The 20,112-nt window shown below is 46.3% G+C and overlaps 2 protein-coding genes across 3 annotated transcripts in view; both read left to right on the top strand.

Annotated features, from left to right (window-relative positions):
- The window catches only part of HIP1 (huntingtin interacting protein 1), a 315,500-nt gene that overhangs the window by 160,578 nt on the left and 134,810 nt on the right, over positions 1–20,112 (top strand). The window lies entirely within an intron of this gene.
- On the top strand, positions 2,570–14,285 carry LOC128402775 (monocyte chemotactic protein 1B-like). Of its 2 annotated transcripts, XM_053367155.1 has the most exons (5): positions 2,570–2,737; positions 3,454–3,510; positions 12,366–12,422; positions 12,886–13,006; positions 13,841–14,285. In XM_053367155.1, exons 2-5 carry the CDS (start codon positions 3,459–3,461, stop codon positions 13,941–13,943), a joined length of 333 nt encoding a protein of 110 aa, XP_053223130.1. In that variant the 5' UTR covers positions 2,570–2,737; positions 3,454–3,458; the 3' UTR covers positions 13,944–14,285. The 2 variants fall into 2 exon arrangements, with proteins under 2 accessions (XP_053223130.1, XP_053223131.1); XM_053367156.1 differs by lacking the exons at positions 12,366–12,422; positions 12,886–13,006; positions 13,841–14,285 and adding exons at positions 5,019–5,130; positions 5,465–6,081.

Here is a 20,112-nt window from a genome sequence, read left to right as displayed (position 1 = left end):
AAGTACTTAACCTTAGGTACCACTGTAAATGTAGTTCATGTTGTTTGTTGGCATCCATCTCTCTCGAGAGACAATGGAGTGCATGAGCAGCCCTGAGGGTGCAAGCCTGGGCAGTATATATGGTGGTCCTGGGCTGCCCAGATGACAAGACCCCCCTTTTTGCCTCGCCAATGTGGTCCAAAGGAAAGCAGAGCAATATGTTTACAGCAATATGGCTGCAGGAATTGCTGGAAAGAGATGTACAAGGCACCATGCAGCCATCTTAGGGACTCAACTCTGGATTTGTGTAGGGTTTACTCCTTAGCCTTTTCTTCTCCCAAAGATGTCCCTCAAGGCAGTGGTGGTTTAGGGTCAGAGTTTTTCTTCTACTAGATGAGCTGCCTTCCCAGGTTAATGAGCCCCATCTGCCTTTCATTTCCCTCTAAAGCATGTGCAGATACTGCCTTAATGACCACCGGATCCACTATTGGTCTCATCCACTCATTCTGCTGGAGCCTGATGAAAATGCATCATTTTAGGAGAAATCGCTTTGCAAAATTGCATGCAAATAAGTATATAAGTAGAAGAATTTCTCATTAAAATGTTGCCGGATTTTCATGAGGAGCATGTTGCAGCTGCGGCAGGCCCCGCTGTGCCTTTCAGAGGGTGTGGTTGGCCCCGTCGGGCCTCCTCCTGCTGTGTGACATCACACGCATGTCATTCGTGACACACATGTGGCGGGCACCCAGTGTGTCTGCCCCCTAACCCCCCAATCATAGCCACCCTATGTGAGGATGCTGTTGACAGTTCCTGGCTATCTACCCAGGAAATCAGAGATGCAGAGAAAGAGCATTTCTGTTATTTTATTTTTCCACACAAGAAGACACAGGGGGAAACATCCTCACGCTCAAACCAACGTTGCTTGGAGGGTCGTTCCATCACCACTTCCTAGCGACCAGACTCCTCCTGCTGCCTACGGTGGCTGCTAAGGGCCAACCTCCTCTGGGCTTTCTGTTCTGAGACACGCAGAGCATGTCTAGTTCTCGGGGAAGGGGGTGGCTCTGACAAACTTTCCAGAGACAGTGTTTCACTTGGCTGCTGCATGGATTCGAACACATATGACTCCTGCCTCTGTACGCTGCTACCTTGCTCCTGTTCTTCCTCACCCATTATATCCCAACTCCTTTCCTCTTCTTCTGGGGTGTGACTTGTCTCAAACCACCAGTCCAATACCTCATTCTCTTCCATACACCGCTCTCTGGAATGCTCTTGGGGTGGCTGTCTCCACCACTCCTCCTCACGCAAACAGAACGTTCAACAGACTGAACAGCCAAATGGTCTTAAACACAAATCCCACCCTCTCTCACACTGGTAGCCTGCTCACGCACCCTGTCTCACAAAAATGAATATTAAACTGAAGTTGCAGGTGATGTGCAATAGGAAATGAGTCCTGAGAAGCCCTCAGCCTCTCCAGGTCAGCAACATGGTCAGCAAAGGAACAAACCCAATTCCCAAGAGCCAGGATTTCCTTGTACCAAGCAGACATCTAAAACACTGTGCTGCCTCTCTCAGCTTCACCAGGAGTCAGCTTCCCTGAGGGCCAGGAGCTCCTTGTACCAAGGACACGTCGTCCCCCCCCCCCAGCTGCAGTCCAGCAGCCAGAGAGTCATACGTGGCACTTTCTGCAGGAGCTATGAAGCCTAAAGAGAGAACGCTGGAGGAACATCCAAGGCTTGCTTACTGTTCTGTGACATTTTGATTGATCTTGGTGAAGTGTGGGTTTGGAGGTTCATTTTATGGAACACCAAAAGCCTCCCTTGCATTCCTCACTACACTGTTTTTTGAGGATTGTATAACTACCCACTCCTTTCATTAAAAAAAGGTAAAGGACCCCTGACAGTTAAGTCCAGTCGCGAACGACTCTGGTGTTGCGGTGCTCATCTCGCTTTACTGGCTGAGGGAGCTGACGTTTGTCTGCAGACAGTTTTTCCAAGTCATGTGGCCAGCATGACTAAGCCGCTTCTGGTGAAACCAGAGCAACGCATGGAAACACCATTTACCTTCCCGCCAGAGCGGTACCTATTTATCTACTTGCACTTTGACGTGCTTTTGAACTGCTAGGTTGGCAGGAGCTGGGGCCGAGCAACAGGAGCTCACCCTGTCACGGGGATTCGAACCACCAACCTTCCAATCGGCAAGCCCAAGGCTCAGTGGTTTAGACCAGTGTTCCCCAACCTTGGGCCTCCAGCTGTTTTTGGACTACAATTCCCATCATCCTTGACCACTGGTCTTGCTAGCGAGGGATGATGGGAGTTGTAGTCCAAAAACAGCTGGAGGCCCAAGGTTGGGGAACACTGGTTTAGACCACAGCGCCACCCACATCCTTTCAGTACCTTTCCCCAAAAGAACATGTTTGACAAGTAGTTATTGCAATCTTCAGGGTTTCACTGCTTCCTTCAAGGCAACAGGGACCAGCCTTCTTCTCACTCAGCCCCTGGACCCAGTTGTCCAATCCCCTTTTGCAAGCCCAGTAGCCAAGGAAGATAAATATCAAACATCCAAGAGGGTTGGGAAGAGGTGTGGGCTGAGGTGTGTGCATGTCCTTCTCCTCCCTCCCCATCTACAAGAAGGTTCAGCTGTGGAGGCAGACGGGAGATCCGTGCAGCACTGAGAGCAACTGACTCGAAGGAGAAAGGTAGGAGGAATCTCTAGCATAGCAGATCCACAAATTCACCTTGGAAGAAGAGGAGACTACAAGGTAAGATGGAAAGTGAAGGGAACCCCATGAATACAGGACAGAACTGTGGAAGGTCTGGAACTAAAGAGAGGCAAGCAAACCCAAACCTTTCTATGCGGGGTTACCTTGTGACGAGAAGAGTCTTGAACTTCCTCTGGGAGAAATAGAGGACTCTTTGTGACCTCCCAGTGAATGAGAAGAGCTTCACAATCTCTGAGAGTAGTTGAGCCCAAAGATCTTACACTGAAGGGGAGCCAGAAGGACTGAAAAAAATAATGTGCTGCCCCAAAATCCCTCCTCTCTCTCCCCGCTCCCAGCACAGATAGCAATAGCATGTTAGCATTGGGGAAGCATTGCAGAAAAAACTAATCAAGCAGGATAAATCCTGCTTGGGCTGGGCTATTCTTGTGTCAAGAACAGACCAAGGAAGGCACCAGCAAGAAACCCCCAGTCCGAAGGGGTCCTCAGCTTCTCCAGATCAGCCACTTTTGACTCAGGGGAGCAAACACATTTCCTGAGAGCCAGGAGCTCATTGCAACAAGGACATCCCCAGGTTTCAGGGGACCCTGCCTGCTTCTCGGTGGCCTCAACCTGTGGGGTGTCCTCTTTGTCCTCTGAGGACTCTGTATCTGGTACCATTTTGGGGCTGGGAAGAGAGCTGAAGAAGCTTTAGTAGGTTAGCATCATGGAAGCTAAGAGTCCCAGGAATGGTCCTTAAATCTGTTCTTCCTCTCCAGGCAGCATGAAGACCTCTGGGGCTGCCCTCATCTTCCTCCTTCTTGTGGCTATTCCATGTGAGTCCAATCCTTTCCTCTCCCCTGGTAGTTGTCTTACCAGAGTTGGGACTCCCACTGAAGGTTGTCATGCCACTCCCTGGGCCCTGATGGACTTAGGGGTGCTCTGAAATGAGGAGCCCCAAGATGGTCCCTTCCTGTCTGACTCAGACCCACCCCTGCTCCATTCCCCTGGGTTCCACTGGAGGATTGGCACTGAAAACTTTTAAGGCGAGATGGGAGACCACTTTCAGATGCGAGGGGCTTCCCTTGTTGGCCACCTTCCTGGGGCCGCATGCCCAGTGGCACCAAATGTAAAGGTAAAGGTAAAGGGACCCCTGACCATTAGGTCCAGTCGTGACCGACTCTGGGGTTGCGGTGCTCATCTCGCTTTATTGGCTGAGGGAGCCGGCATACAGCTTATGGGTCATGTGGCCAGCATGACTAAGCCGCTTCTGGCGAACCAGAGCAGCGCACGGAAACACCGTTTACCTTCCTGCCAGAGTGGTACCTATTTATCTACTTGCACTTTTGACGTGCTTTCGAACTGCTAGGTTGGCAGGAACAGGGACCGAGCAACGGGAGCTCACCCCATCGCGGGGATTTGAACCACCAGCAATGTAGCCGCTCGCAAAAGTGGGGCAGAGCAACTGATATAACCTATGAATTCCAAGCAGGGGAAAAAGGGAGAGGTGTTGTGGTTTTAGCCCAGCCCTCAATTCTCTCTCCCATTCCACAGCAAGGGTGCTTTCCAGCCAGGCACAACCACTCAAAGCAGGGGCAGAGGAGGACTAAGGAGAGGCAAGGCCCATGGAGGTCGCTCTGCATTCCGACCCACAACTTGAGGCTCCCCTCCCCTGCTTTTCAGCATAGGATCATAGAATTGGATGGGACCTCAGGTGCCATCTTCTCCAACCCCCTTCAGTGCAGCAATAGCAGCTCAAGAATCCCTGACAGGTGGCCTGAGTTCAAAAGCCTCCAGCAAAGCAGACTCCTACACCTTCTAAGGAAGTCTGCTCCACTGCAGTGGCAGACACTGGAGTCTCAGATTTCAGCAGCACCCTGCGCAACGCCAAAATTCTGCACCCCCTTGCCTCTCATGCTTCATTGTAAATCATAATTGTGGCATTCTCAGCAGTGCCCCCAAGGCTCCATGCCCACTGAGACCATGCTCCCCTACATCCACCTCTGTCCACTGTCAGTGAGGAAGCACTGCAAAACCAGTGGGAGTCTATAAACTGTAAAATGTATTATTATTATTATTATTTTTTAAGGGCCAGGGGAAGTCTGGGGGGAGGGAGATAAAGAGGCTTGGTGGGGGGAGTGGAGTCAGCATTTCAACCAAAGGCTTGAGGCTCCCCTTTCCAGCTTGTTCAGCTTAAAGTCCTCCCTGCAGAGGCAAGGGGGAGGGAGTGTCCAGTGATGCTTCAAGATGACCAATGCAACTCACCTCCCCGAGCAAGAGCTATTAAGTATCCAACAAAAGCAGTCAATAAATAACAGTGCCTGCCTTCTCCTGCTTTCAACAGCTGTGGTATCCAAAAATTCCTGCTGCGTCACATATGCCAAGAAACCATTCCCAAAGCACCAGATAACGGACTATTGGTACCTCACCTATCCATGCAAGCGTGATGCTATAGTGTAAGTTTCTGGTGCTGGGTCAAAGCTGAGAGAACACTTGGTTAAGGATGCTTCAACACTGTGGGTGAAGAGAGCTGATGGGACGCTTAAGGCTTTGGAGGCCAGTTCTGAGCTTGGGGGAAGGGGTGTGGAAGTGTGAATTTGATAGGTAGACATTAAGTTGGGAACAAAATTAATTTCTCTCCCTCCCCCCACCCGGCCCTTTACACCCCCCTACAATGGCAGGACATTTGAAAAATGAAAGCTTAGAGTCTTGGCACCAAATGCAATGACACCATCCTAAATCCGGTCCTCTCTGTAGCACATTGTAAATGCCTGCTTTCCCCTCTGACAGATTCAAATTCAAGAATGGTAAGTTGGGCTGTGCTAATCCAGACGACGAATGGGTGCATGATCTTGTGGCACATGTGGATAAGTTGTATGAACGCCCTTCTCCTGGCAACTACAGACCCCTCAGAAGGAAAAGGAACCCCTGAACCTCAACAACTTCTTTGCTGTTTTGGTGAACTTGCTTTCTGCCTATCTCTCTCCACCTTCAAAAACAAAATGACTCCTTAATGGCTGGACAGAGTCTTCATCCAAGGGTCTCTGTGGCTATCAAGGGAGTTTGTCAAATGCCCTTTTCTTAGTTAAGTGTACTTGCCTGGCATAACTGTCATTGTTTCAGGGTTTCTGTTCATGCAAACAATTGTCTATTTACAAGCAGTTTTGAAAGACCAACATGTAGTGCAGGACAAATCTAGTTCCATACCCCTTAGTGCATGTGATTTACATACTAACTACCAGGTCTACCCAAAAAACATTTTCGCTTCTACACTGATGAAAAAGAGCTTGCGAACATATAACTGCTTCATATTGTATACCTGCTTCGGCTACCTGCCCTTCCTCTGCTCTGAGTATGCTTGCAGATCAGTTCTCCTGTTGGCTTCCGAAAATAAAGATGCAAACTGCTTTGTGTCTCTCGGAGTCTTTTTCTTCTCTGGTAATCCCACAATGAGGCGGGTTGGACTGGGAAAGGGTGGGAGGGGAGAGGCAGGTCAATCCCAGACCCGGTGGATAATGTTGCACTTATTAATATTGCACAGCTTGAAGCAACTGGATGTATAAAAAACTGACTCATTTTGAAATAAAAATTGTCCAGACCCATAAATATGATTCAAAACCTTACGAACCAGAGCCTCTTCAAAACAGATACAAAAAGAAATCAATAATACACCCAAATAGTTCCATAAGACATATGGTTGTCCAAGCATAGGCTCAGCATCATCTTAGAAATACAATATAACTCCGAACAGGCCTAGAATCAAAAGTCTCTCTCCGTACAGTATCCATTAGCCTGCAGCTTTATTCTCTTCCAGAGAGACTCATTTCCACATATTTCTCCCACTGTGTCTTGGAACAAAAAAAAAAACACCAAACACAGCTCCCTTCAAAATGGCAATTTGCAATTCAATGCCTTAATCATGTGATCTAAGGTTAATCACTCACTTGTAAGAGCAGAGAACATCAACAGTGAATCATTAACTTAGCTAGAAGCTTAGAGACGTTGACAGAAGAACCCCCCAAGCTGTTTACAGTGAAGAATCTAAAAGATCTGCTTGTTTTAGAAATCACAAAGATTTAAAAAACATTTACATGCATGTTTCAGATAGTTTAAAACCCTGCGATTTAAAAATAATTTTACATACTAAAATTGCCTAACCCTAACCCTGATCTCTGATGGTGATGGAGGACCTTAAGATCTGAGTAGGCTGATTTGGGAGCAGGGAGTTCTATAGGTCCCGGGGTCCCAAGCCATGAAGGCCTTTGAATGGACAACACCATAAAAACATAAGACAACCGGATGCCTGTAGGAAACCAGCCAGCATCAAGTAGACAAAATGTTGTTGGAAGAATGTTCTGTCCTGGCTGATTAGCACTGTCAAAACTAAAAATAACAAATTCTGTGTCTGGAGTGGCCCCCAGCTTCTCCAGGTCAGCCAACTTGATCTCAAGGGAACAAAGTCATTTTCTGAGGGCCAGTACACCCCCAAAGCTATGGTCCAGCAGGCAGAGAGTTGGACGTGTCACTTTCTGCAGGATCCACATAGTGGGCAGTCTTCAGAGGGAGTGTAGGAGCAGAATGCTAAACCTTACTCATTATTTTGTGACATTTGGATTGCATACCTTCCAACTGTCCCGATTTTCCAGGGAAAGTCCCAGAATTATGAAAGCCATATCAGCTTCTGATTTAATCCTGGAACATCCCTGTTTCCGCTCCCTTGGGCAGCTTGAAGCAGCTGCTGGAAAGTGGGCAAGTCGGAGGAGAGGCCACTGCCACTGAGATCCAGCCCCACATGACCCATGAGCTCTGTGGGGCAGGCAGAGGGCAGGGCTGCCCTGGGTAGGAAGAAAGGGGGAGCGGAGCAGAGTGGAGCGCAATACGTCTTGCCCCTTTCTAAAATTTATTTATGGCTGTGTGTTTTTCTTTTTTGTAAATCTACCATGAAATGAAATGAAAGAGGGATTTTTTTCAGGACAGCGGAGGGGGTGTGTGCTGTGTCACCTTGGTGTGGTGTTGGTGGCACTTGCCCTTCTTCGGATAGGAAATCCTCTGCAGGGAAGGACCAAAAAATGGTGGGTCAAGGAGGGTCAGCAAGAAATGGCGGGGAGCAATAAATGTCCCTATTTTCATCTGAGGAATGTTGAAGGATATGTGATTGGCCTTGCTCTCTGGCTAACCTGTCCAAAAAGAGTGTGGTTGCTTGAGCTTCAGTACCCAAGGAGGTACTTCTTAAGGCCATATCACCGCTTCCTACCCCACCGCCACCGCCCAGTTGGCCCCAGTGGATTTCTCTTTTTTTAAAAAAAAGATATTTATTAAGATTTTTAAAGTATTACAAAAAGAAAAAAGAAAAATACAAAATAAAAATAGTTAAAAACAATTCCATCTTTCCATTACTTATCTTTCATTTGCTTGTTTCCCGGACCTCCTCACACCTCCCTTTTTTGTATTCCAATTCAATTTGTTAATTCAGCAAATCCTTTCCCTCTTTGTTTGTCCTAATCTTTAATCTTAAAATATTTTAACCTTAAATTTTAACCTATTAATAATCCATTTTTTCATGTTCCTTATAGCATTATAGCTAAAAACCACTTAACTTCTTATCCAACATCATTCTAACATTCATTAATTTTGCAGTATTTCTGTAAATAGTCTTTAAATTTCTTCCAATCTTCTTCCACCGACTCTTCTCCCTGGTCTCGGATTCTGCCAGTCATTTCCGCCAGTTCCATATAGTCCATCACCTTCATCTGCCATTCTTCCAGGGTGGGTAGATCTTGCGTCTTCCAATACTTTGTGATAAGTATTCTTGCTGCTGTTGTGGCATACATAAAGAAAGTTCTATCCTTCTTTGGCACCAATTGGCTGACCATGGATTTCTCTCTAAAACATAATCACATACTGTAAGAGGCGCCTGCTGGATCATGCCAGCGGCTCATCTAGTCCAGCCTCCTCTTCTCACAGTGGCCAACCAATTGCCCATTATGGGAAACCAGGAAGCAGGATTCAAGCACATGAGCACTCCTCCCCCGCCACACACACACATGACTTGCAGCAACTGGTTTTCAGAAGCATCGCTTTCTCCAACTAGGGAGGCTGAGTATAGTTTTTAGAGTGTGATGTTGTGTTGTACTTTTACTATTTTTTGTTGTGAGCTGCCAGAGTGGCTGGGGCAACCCAGTCAGATGGGCGGCATATAAATAATGATCCTTATCATTGCTGGTAGCCATCGATAGCCCTCTCCTCCTCTGTGAATTTCTCTAATCCTCTTTTAAAGCCATTTAAGTTGGTGGCCATCACTGCTTCCTGTGGAAGCACGTTCCATAATTTAACTATGAGCTGTGTGAAGTAGTCATTTTAGCTGTCCTGAATCTTCCAACATTCATTGGACGTTCATGAGTTCTGGAGTCAGGAGAAAGGGAGGGAAACTTTTATCGATCCACTTTCCCCATGCTGTGCGTGATTTTATAAACTTCTATCAGGTTGTCCTTTTCTGAAACTTTCCAACTCCTTTCTGAGGTGAGGCGACCAGAACAATATAGTACACTCTTTGTCTCTCTGAAAGAACTGGCTTGTGTCTTGTGCCAACCAGACAAAGCTCTGGATGTTCTTCTTTAGCCTTTTAGCTAAAGCTTCACCTTGAACCAGAACTGCCAATATATCTCCCTCCTGCTTCGAGGATTGACCTGCCCCCTGCCTCGCACCCTAAAGTCCAAAAAGGGGAAAGAGATAAAGGCAGAAACTGAGATAAAGCCCATCACATATTTATATTTGGAAGAAGCCAGCAGGGATGCTGGCTTGTGTTTATAGAAAATATGTCTTTATAGAAAAGAAAGAGCAGGTGGTCTATGTCAGGAGCTCAGCCTACACTCGAGTAGGACCCTGGTAGAGACACATGCCCGACTGGCATGTTCTCTCCCTCCTGGTCATTCATTCAGGAGCTTCAAAAGCTTTCTTCTGCCCGAACATCACAGCGACCGATGCCAACAGACATCAGCACACTTAGGGATCCGCAGAGTCTTTGCAGCTTGCATAACAGACCTCAGCAACTCAGCATTTTGGCTAATCTACTTTATTTACATATAAAACACACACGGAGCACTGCAGCATGGCTCCCTCGCTCTCTAGCATCAGACAGCAAAGAGAAAAAGAACAAAGGACAATAGTCCCACTTCACAGAACACAGTAACACAAACATCCTGTCTCCACCACTTCCCACTCTGTGGAGTCAAAACATACACCATCATGTGATAGACAAAAATCCCATGACTGCAATCATGGAGCAGGAATTCTAACAGTCTAAGCAGGGTTACAGGGTGCTCAATTGACATTTCCACTAGCTCTTCTTGGAGGCGGAGAGCAGAGATTTTTAAAACCTGGTGCTTCATTTAACTCTGAGACTCTAAGGCCATCAGGGCAGCAAAGTGAGAGCAGCCAGCCTGGCTTCTATGAAAGATTCTCCGAGAAAGTGGACTCTGAAGTTGGCAAGTGTGCCTTCCCTACCTTGGTACAATATATAATGTTTTGGAGTTTCTGTTCATGCAAAGTACCATCTACTTACCAGCAGCTTTTACAAACCACCTTACATACCCCTCAAGAGTCCTGATTTAATCGGGACATCCCAAACGGACAGAAGCTGCCCTGGTTTCTGATCCCAATCTGGGATGCCCTGGTTTTCCAGATGTAGCACAGGCTCCATCTTCCCAGAGGTTGCTCTAGGCCAGGCATAGGCAAACTCCAGCCCTCCAGATGTTTGGGACTACAATTCCCATCATCCCTGACCCCTGGTCCTGCTAGGGATGATGGGAATTGTAGTCCCAAACATCTGGAGGGCCGGAGTTTGCCTATGCCTGCTCTAGGCTGCATGGCGTCTCCTAGCATGGCGTGGGCTGCAGTGACTTTCCAGAAGCTGCTACAGGCCGTGCTGCATCTGGAGATGCACCGTCTTGTGAGCAGGAGCCCAAAAACAGCAATGGAAATATAGGGGAGGGGTGAGCAATGGAGATGGGGTGGTGGTTTGGGAGTGCCCTGGCCCCCCAAATTTTTGTCACGAAATGTCAGAGGGTATGACCTTGTTGATTTCCAATATGTGGCTGCAGGATGGATCCAGTTCCATACTTCTTTGGTGTGTTAATTTACACATCAGAGGGTCCTCAGTTCTTCTGCTGGCTTCTAAAAATAAATAGGCAATGAGCTTCATCTCTGCTGAATCCTTCTCTTCCCTGGCAATCCCAAAGTGAAGCGGGATGGGCCAGAAAAGGGAGGCGGCAGGGCCCTAGAATTGCTTGAACACATTTAACAAAGAAATGAGAAAGACAGGAAAAGTAAATCAAGGAAGTTAACCTCAGCAGTTCACACTGAGAGTAGAAAAACCATCAGTACATGAATTTAAGCATTAAAAAACAATTTAAGCCATTCATCTCCACTTGAAATAGACAAAATTTCAAGGGGAGGGTGTTTCAAGATCCCTGCCTCTCCCTCAAAAGGCAAATGCTTTCTGCTTTCTATGAAGATCAATTTATTCCCTCCAGCTGAAGTCCTCAAAGCAGACAATCTATAAACAGTATAAGCTCATACCAAGAACTAACTTAGTTGGTCTTTAAGGTGCTACTGGAAGGAAAAAAAATTTTTTTTGTTTAATCTATAAACAGACACCAGGAGGTGCTGTAGTTAAAGACATGGCCATTGAGCATTCACCTGCAACACAGAAAAAGCAATATATGATCTAGTCTAATGGACCGATCAGCCCATTTCTTGTACACAAACAGGCTGAGATTGCTTTGTAACAGGCAAGCTTCATTGACCTCAAGGGAACAAACTCATTGCTTAAAGGTCTAGGGCTCCTTGTACCAGGAACACACTCACAGCTTCAGTCCAATGGCCAGAGAGTTGGACATGTCCCTTTCTGCAGAATCCACAAAGAGGGAGCATGGGAGGAACTTACTACTTACTGTTCTGTGACATTTTGATTGGTTTTGATAATGGTACCTATATGAGGAAGGTGTGGCTGGGGAAGGAGATGGAGGCTCAACACAACTGACTTTGATGGTGAAAGGTGGGACAAATCTGTAGCACACCAGACCCCTAAAAGTGAACTTGGAGAAGGAGGTGATTACCCGTACCAGGTAAGAGGGAAAGCGAGGGGGCCTCCAGAAATACAGGACAGAATTGTGAAAGGTCTATAGCTAAAAAGTAGTAGACAAGCCCAATCCATTATATGTTTGATGGTGGAACAGACTCCCTTAGAAAGCAATGGGCTCTCCTTCATTGGAGGTCCTTAAACAGAGATTGGGTGGCCATCTTTCTGGGATCCTGTGGTTCCTGCATTGCAAGGGGCTGGACAACTCTACAATTCTAATATTGTATGTTGTTGCTCCTGGACCTGAAACTTTTGGTGCCAGAATTCTCAAGGACTGTGGTGGGGGGACTCTCTTCTTCCGCTGATAGCTCTGGGGGTCTTCATCAACCCAGAGGGTCCCTCTCAAGGGCATCCTCAGCATTGATTTCACAAGAATGTTCCTGATCCTGGACCTGTGGGTGTCCTGTTTGTCCTTTGGGGACTCTGTGTCTGGAACCAGATTGGAGTTGGGGATGGTATGCAAAGGGACCCCAGGAGGAACTTTAGGTGTTGAGGATCACAGAAGCCCAGGTTGCTCCTGGAAAGGTCCTGAAATCTCCTCTTCCTCTCCAGGCAGCATGAAGATCTCTGGAGCTGCCGTCACTTTCCTCCTTCTCCTGGCTACTCCACGTGAGTTGATTCCTCTCCTCTCCCTTGATAATTGTTCTAGGAGATTTGGGACTCACACCAGAGTTGATGGTGTTCATTCCATGGGCTTGATGGTCTTGGGGGATGGAGATCAGATGGAGCAGGAATCAGATCAGATTATATCAGGCAGGCGCCTTCACTGTACTCTTTTGGGCTCCTGCAAAAATAATTTTTGTTTAGACAAGCCCGGCCAAAATTGATCCGAGTTTTAAATCCATTTGTAATGTGTTGTTGTTTTAACTTTTTAAAAGTATAAAATTGTTATTCATTTTTAAAATTGATTGTTTTATTGCTTTATCCCTTTTTGTAAAGAGCTTTGAGGGCTTGTTTGTTTTCTTTTTATGACCAATTAGTGCATAAATCTTATGAAATAGATCAGCCAGTGTGGTCACTGTTCAGGACCTAATATGTCTGGTAACTCAACCATGATGTTTGCTCTTCTCAGCCCTTACAGGTCGGCGGACTCCCGCTCCCGGCTGCTGCCTAAGCAACTCTAAAGTTCCAATCCCAAAGAGTGAAGTTGAGGATTATGCCCTCAGCTGGCCTTACTGCCTGCGTTCTGTGGAGTGAGTTTTTGGGAATGGGCAAAAGGCAGGAGGGCTGTTGGCCAATTAGCGGGGAAGGGGTTGAAGAAACATGGTGAACGAAGGGTTAGGCATTTGGGGGCCGTTTGTTTGTTTGTTTGTTTGTTTGTTTGTTTGTTTGTTTGTTTGGAAGGGGAAGGCAGCAGAGAAGCCAGAATAGAGATTGAGATAATTAGGGGGTCGGAGGGAAGAGCAGGAATTAGCTCAGTGGTAAGAGCATCTGCTTGGCATGCAGAAGGACCCGGCTTCAATCCCCAACAGCATCTACAGTAGGGCTAGGAAAGACCCCTGCATGAAAATGCTGGAGAGTGCCTGCCAGTCAGGTAGACATTAGTAAGCTAGATGGAGCAAAGGTCTGACTCATCAAAAAACAGCTTCATTAGCTGAGACTGGCTTTGTTGTTATGGTTTCATTCAGTTTTCCACATTAAGTTCAACACTTGAAGACGTTATGGTGCCCTTTTGCTCCGATATATATGCATTTTTTGCAAGCAAATCCCTCAGTGCAGAGTGTGCGTTTGGAACATCATTTTCACTAATACAGATATTTTGTGTCCATTCTTTAATGGGAGAAATATATGGAAAAATTCAGAGCAATTTTTGAAAGCAAGCTGTGTTCCAGCAGGCATACTGGCTTGGGAAGTGGGAATTGTGTAGGTGAGCATTCAGGTGTGAGCAGAACAAATTTCTGCCCCATCTCGGTGCCTTGCATTGTGGCAGGTGGACTGCCCAATTAAAGTGGGGTCCTTGGGCTAATGGAGAATTAAAAGGGTATTCTCAGTGGCCGACTGTGGGTGCTTGCTACTTTCTCTGACAGGTTTCATCTCAAGCATGGTAAATTCAGGTGTGCTGACCCGGATCAGCCATGGGTCCATGAACTCATGGAATACATAGACAGCCTTGAAGATACCTGCATCTGAAACTGGCACCAATTGCAGAGCCCTTCCTAGGGGAAGCTACCCTGAACCTCAGCAACACCATGGCTGCTTTGCTGGAATTTCTCCCTCTCTTTCTCCCTCTCTCCCCCTCTCCCCAAAGTTTTGGCCCCTTCACACCGAACAGAGTCGTAGGCCCTGTCAGCACTATGCATTTAAATCAGGATCATACCACTTTAAACCATACCCTCCAATGTTCCTCAGATGAAAATAGGGACATTTCTCGCTCTGAAGTTGACACGTGTCCCTTTCTTACCTTGGTACAATAGACATCATGATGCACAACTGTCCTGTCTTTACCGGGACATTCCAGAATTGCAGAAACTGCCCCAGCTTCTGATTCCATCCTGGGATGTCCCAGGATTTCTTCTTGGGAACTGTTGGAGCTTATGTTTGGGGGTTTCTGTTTGTGCAAACAACCATCTACTACCCTACCAGAAACTTTGAAAAACCACCTTGTTGATTTCCAGACTGTGGCTCCGAAACGGATCCAGTTCCCTATCTCATTGTACGTGTTAATTTACATCTTTAAGTACCTTTTTTTATTGCAAATGCTTTGCCCTCTGCATTGAACAAAGTGAACTTGAGAAAACCCAAGTCCAGCCTCCTATATCGCTGCTTAGACCACCTTCCCCTTCTCTATTCTGAGCATGTCAGCAAATCAGTTCTCCTACTGACTTGTTCCTAAAATAAATATGTGATGGGCTTCATTTCTGTCTTTTGCTGTGTCCTTCTCTTTGCTGAAAATCCCAAAATGACGTGGGTTGGATCAGAAAAGGGAAGGAGGGGTTTAGAGTTAATTAAACACATTTGATGATGGAATGGGTTTTATATTTGATTTTATTCTGTGAACCGCTCTGAGACCTCCAGGTATAGGGTGGTATATAAATTCAATCAATCAATAAAAATAAACCCAATAATTCCCTCCATTCAAAACCCCCAAAGCAGACAATCAATAAGCAGTCACCAAGAGGTGTGATATTTGGCTGTTCAGCACTTTCCAGTAAACGATATTTGAGCTGCAATATAGAAAAAGCAAAATTTGATCTAGATCCCACACTCAATCAATTTATTGCATACCAACAGGCTCTTCATCTTCAGATGACCTCATCACAGGTCAGCCACTCTGAACTCAAGGAAACAAACACATTTCCCTGAGGGCCAGGAGCTCCTTGTACCAGGAACAAACCCATAGCTTCGGTCCAGGGGGGCAGAGAGTTGGACATATCCCTTTCTGCAGAATCCACGAAGCCTGAAGAAGGGGCATAGAAGGAAAATCCCAAGTCTTGCTTACTGTTCTGTGACATTTTGATTGGTCTTGATAAAGTTATTGCCTTACTGTGAGCTATTGGATTCTTCTTATCAAGAACAACAAGAGGTCCCTTTCATTCCCACAACACCACTTTTTTAGGGACTGCCACCCACTCCCTTGAGTACCTTGCCCCCAAAATGTGTGGTTGGTTGATAGTTATTGTATTTAATGGGACAGGCTAGGTTTTGGTTTTGGGTCGGGTTGTGGAGGGGAACCACGAGCTGTACAGCAAAAGGGAATTCAATGCAGAAGTTGGTGGTATGGCTTGCTGTCAAGCAAGATGTCTGCATCATCTGTCTCCCTCCAACCATGGAAGGTAAAATGTTCTGTACATATTCTAAAAGCAATTTCCCCTTGCATAGTTTGTTTGGCACATTTGAACTCCAGATTCCACTCCTCTCTAAGTTCCTGAACATCCACCTTCCAAAAATATACAAAGCATCTATGAATGGTTATGGGTTCAGCTTTCTGTGAAGATCAATTTATTCCCTCCAGCTGAAGTCCTCAAAGCAGATGATCTATAAACAGACACCAGGAGGTGCTGTATTTAAAGACATGGCCATTCAGCCCTCACTGGTGATATTTGAACTGCAACATAGAAAAGCAATGTGTGATCTAGTGGAGAGATCCCACAATTGCCCCATTTCTTGCACACAAACAGGCCTACTCTCTATCTTCAAATTCTGATTACTTCGTAACAGGCAAACCACCTTGACCTCAATGGAACAAACTCATTGTTTGAAGGTCTGGAGCTCCTTGTACCAGGAACAAACCCATGGCTTCGGCCCAGTGGCCAGAGAGTTGAACATGTCCCATTCTGCAGAATCCATGAAGCCTGAAGAGGGAGCACAGGAGGAAAACCCCAAGTCTTGCTTACTGTTTAATGACATTTTGATTGGTCTTGATAAAGTTATTGCCTGACTGTGGGCTATTGGATTCTTCTTATCAAGAACAAGACGTTCCTTTTATTCCCACTTTTTGGGGGACCGTCTATCACCGACTCCCTTGAGTTCCTTGCCCTTAAAGAGTGTGACTGATTGATAGTTATTGCAACCTATTGTAATTTTTTTTTATTTTTAAAATAAATTTATTTATTTGGTTTTTCAAATTAAAATTTCACAGAGATATATCAAACATGAATCATCAAAGCAAGATTCCAATGAATCCCCTGGACTTCCATCTTCCCCTTTGTGGGTCCTATTATTTATCATTTCCTTCCTCATCTTTTATGGTAGTCCAAATCTTTTACATCTCCATGGTATCCAGAATTTAAACTACAAGTGATATTCCAATCCTAATAACGATTTTAACTGTTTACAGTGGTCTTTAAGATAAGTTATAAATTTTCCCCATTCCTTATTTTTTAAAAAATTAAGGAATGGCCACAGGGAGTTGGGTATGTTCAGCCTGGAAAAGATGGAAAGGTGAAAGTTATCTTCAAATATCTGAAGGGCTGTCACACAGAAGATGGAGGAAACTCGTTTCCTGCTGCTCCAGAGAGTGGGAGCAGAACCAATGGATTCAAATGACAAGAATGGCGATTCCAACTAAACGTTAGGAAGAACTTTAAAAGCTGTTTGACAGTGAGACAGATGTATTTGGAAGATGGTGGACTCTCCTTTGCTGGAGGTTTTTAGACGGAGGTGGATGGTCACCTGTCAGGGATTATTTAGCTGTGATTCCCACCTTGCAAGGGAATGACCCTAGGGGTCCCTTTCAACTCTATGGTTCAAGAGTTGGTTCTATGGTTCAAGGCAGCTGAGACTGACCACCTCTCACGAGGCGCCATTAATTGTCTTCTTCACCCAGCTGGCCAATCCCATTTTGTAACCTCCTTAACCAAGGATCAAGCATGCATAGGAATTGTGAGAGGATGTGGGTTGGGGTGGATGCAGGCCCTGCCCTCTCCTGCCTATCTATAAGGGGAAGATGCAATTGGGGGAGGAGACAGAGGTTCAGCGCAGCACTGAGAGCAACTGGCTTTGAAGGTGAAAGGTAGGAGGACTTTGTAGCAAAGGAGTTTGTTCCAAAAACTGACCTTGGAGAAGGAGGCAGTTACAATGTAAGTGGGAAGTATTCTGAGAAGAGGAACACAGTGAACTCAGTAAATTCAGAACAGAAATATGGAAGGTCTGGAATGAAAACGAGGCAGGCAAGCCAACCCTTTCTATGTGGGACTGTCCTGGGATGCAAAGAATAGCCATCACTTGAGGACATCCATCCAAGCTTTGCATTCAACTGATCAAATACTGGCTTCCAGGTAGATCTCTGCTTTCTCACACAGGGTGACAAACCCAGTAGCTTTCTAAGGGACCCAGACTAAGCTCCTGCCACTTGGGAACTAAGCCATTTCATAGGGGACCTACCCTGTGAAATACTCTCCCTATTGAGAGTTGGAGGTCACCAACGGTGGTGTTTTCACCATCAGTGAAACACCTGTTTGTTTACCCAGCCTTTTACCAACTGCTAGTAAAGGTTCCCTATTACCTTTGGGGCCTTTGCTGTTTCACTTCTAAGTACTCTTTGTTAGAGATTACTGTCATGTTTTATGATGTGAACCACTCTGGTATTTTTTGATTTAAAAAGCAGTATATAAATTCCGAAAATTAGTTAATTAAACCCTAAGATCCAAATGGGGAGGCCATAAGTCAGATGAACAGAGGACTTCACTGTATAAGCCTGACTGGCAGTAGGAATATATATATATGCAACCCATCTGACTGGGTTGCACCAGTCACTCTAGGCAGCTGCCAACAAATTAAAACACAGTAAGATATCAAACATTGAAAACTTCCCTGTATAGGGAACTTCCCTATAAAAATGATCCCACCTTGCAGAAAAAAGAGTCTTGCAATAAATTGCCCTTCAGGAAAACATCAAAGACCTGAGTTTCTCCCAGCAACTGAAAGGCTAAAGCGGAATACAGTTTAGACTCTGGCCTCCTAGACCACACCAAACCACAACTGCTAGCAGAGGAGTTCCAGGGACTGCTTACTCGTGAGTAGGCTGCTTACTCATGAGAATGCCCCTTTTACTCAAGTGTTCCATGGTGACTTGGATATGCATGCTGTGCTGTTGCTTTTCGGCTTAGCCGTGGCCTTCTGAAGGACCAAGGGAGGGGGAGAGAGGGAGAGATTCATAGAATCATGGAATTGTACAGTTAGAAGGGATACCCACAGGGCATCTAGCCCAACTCCCTGCAACCTCCTCCTCTGACAGCTCCAGGGCTTCTTAAGCAGGTCTCTCAGCCTGGAAGGCCTGTGAAGAGGATCCTTAGCATTTGTTCAGAGGGGACCCTGCCTGCTCCTGGATCTGTGTCCTGGTTGTCCTCTGAGGACTCAGTGTCTGGTATTGGGTCAGAGCTGGGAACGGCATCTCAAAGGAGAGGCGGAGGAGCTTTAGGTGGTGAGCATCACAGAAGCAGAGGAGGCCTCTGAAATGGTCCTGAAATCTCCTCTTCCTCTCCAGACAGTATGAAGATCTCAGGGGCTACTGTTGCCTTACTCCTTGCTGTGGCAGCTCTGCGTGAGTCAACCTGACTTTTCAGCTTGTACAGTACTATACATTCCAGCCAGGGAAGCAAGTGGCACTTTGGGTTAAACTGCAGAGCCTAGGACTTGCCGATCAGAAGGTCAGCGGTTCAAATCCCCGCAACGGGGTGAGCTCCCGTTGCTCAGTCCCTGCTCCTGCCAACATAGCAGTTCGGAAGCACATCAAAGTGCAAGTAGATAAATAGGTACCGCTCCGGTGGGAAGGTAAACGGCGTTTCTGTGCACTGCTCTGGTTTGCCAGAAGCGGCTTAGTCATGCTGGCCACATGACCTGGAAGCTGTATGTACCCGGAAGCAAGATGAGCGCCGCAACCCCAGAGTCAGCCGCGACTGGACCCAATGGTCAGGGGTCCCTTTACCTTTTAAACATTCCAGCCACAAACTAATAATAATAAACAACCTCTCATAATCATCACAGTATGAGGATGCATTCCATGAGGATGCTCAACAACTTTGACCTGAACCCCCCAATAGGGGGTTGATCACTGCCAGTTTTTAACTCTGTGAGTAGATCACAGTCTCTTAGGAGTTGACCACCCCTGTTAAGTCCAACCCCCTCTTTGAGAGAAAGACAGGGAGGCCTGGTAGAAGGGAAGACCCACACAGACCCCAGCCCTGATGTCTTTCAACATAAATGCCTCCACACAGAGAGAGAGACAAGGGGCGCGATCCTCCAGTCAAGTGGGTGGTGATGTCTCTGGATGTTTGATGCAAATAAACTCCCATAGCTTTAGCTCTTGGGCATCTTACACATTTCACAATATGAATAGCAATGCCTGCTCTCCCCAGCTCTCCAGGCTCGACGGGATGCCCCACCTGGCTGCTGCACTGCCCATTATCCAGGAAGTGTGGGACCCAATGCCGTAGTGGATTATTTCTACCCCGACCCTAAATGCGCTCTGCCTTCTGTGGTGTAAGTTTTGGAGAATGGGTGAAAGCCAAGGTGTCAGTTGCCTAATGGTGGGGGATCAGGAAAGATGGGAAGCAAAGACTTAAGCATTTGGGAGCTGGGTTTGGGCAGCAGGAACGATAGATTGAGAAAATCAGGAGTGCGTCGGAGGGAAAAGAAGGAGCTGAGACTGATTTTGCTTCCCCACTAGGGAAGGGCAGATCCTTCAGTTTCAATTTCTCTCTATTTTCCCATCTTAAATTCAGCATTTGAAGACATTCTGGTGCACCTTTGTTCCAAAATATGTGAATTCCCCAGGAAAGAGTGCTTGTTTGTGCATTATTTTCACTAACAGAGACGTTTTTGTCTGCACTGGAGAACTGTATCCAAAATTCAGAGAAGT

This window comes from Podarcis raffonei, chromosome 15 (assembly GCF_027172205.1).
Source record: "Podarcis raffonei isolate rPodRaf1 chromosome 15, rPodRaf1.pri, whole genome shotgun sequence".
Classification (NCBI taxonomy): domain Eukaryota; kingdom Metazoa; phylum Chordata; class Lepidosauria; order Squamata; family Lacertidae; genus Podarcis; species Podarcis raffonei.
The sequence above is the reverse complement of the archived record's forward strand: the minus strand, read 5'-3'. Positions and strand labels throughout refer to the sequence as shown.

Excerpts from the sequence above, each read along its gene's own strand:
- LOC128402775 (XM_053367155.1), top strand. The coding sequence starts at position 3,459 with ATGAAGACCTCTGGGGCTGCCCTCATCTTCCTCCTTCTTGTGGCTATT. Across the intron at positions 3,511-12,365 it reads CCTTCTTGTGGCTATTCCAT|GCAGCATGAAGATCTCTGGA; the intron begins GTGAGTCCAATC and ends CTTCCTCTCCAG. Across the intron at positions 13,007-13,840 it reads TACTGCCTGCGTTCTGTGGA|GTTTCATCTCAAGCATGGTA; the intron begins GTGAGTTTTTGG and ends TTTCTCTGACAG.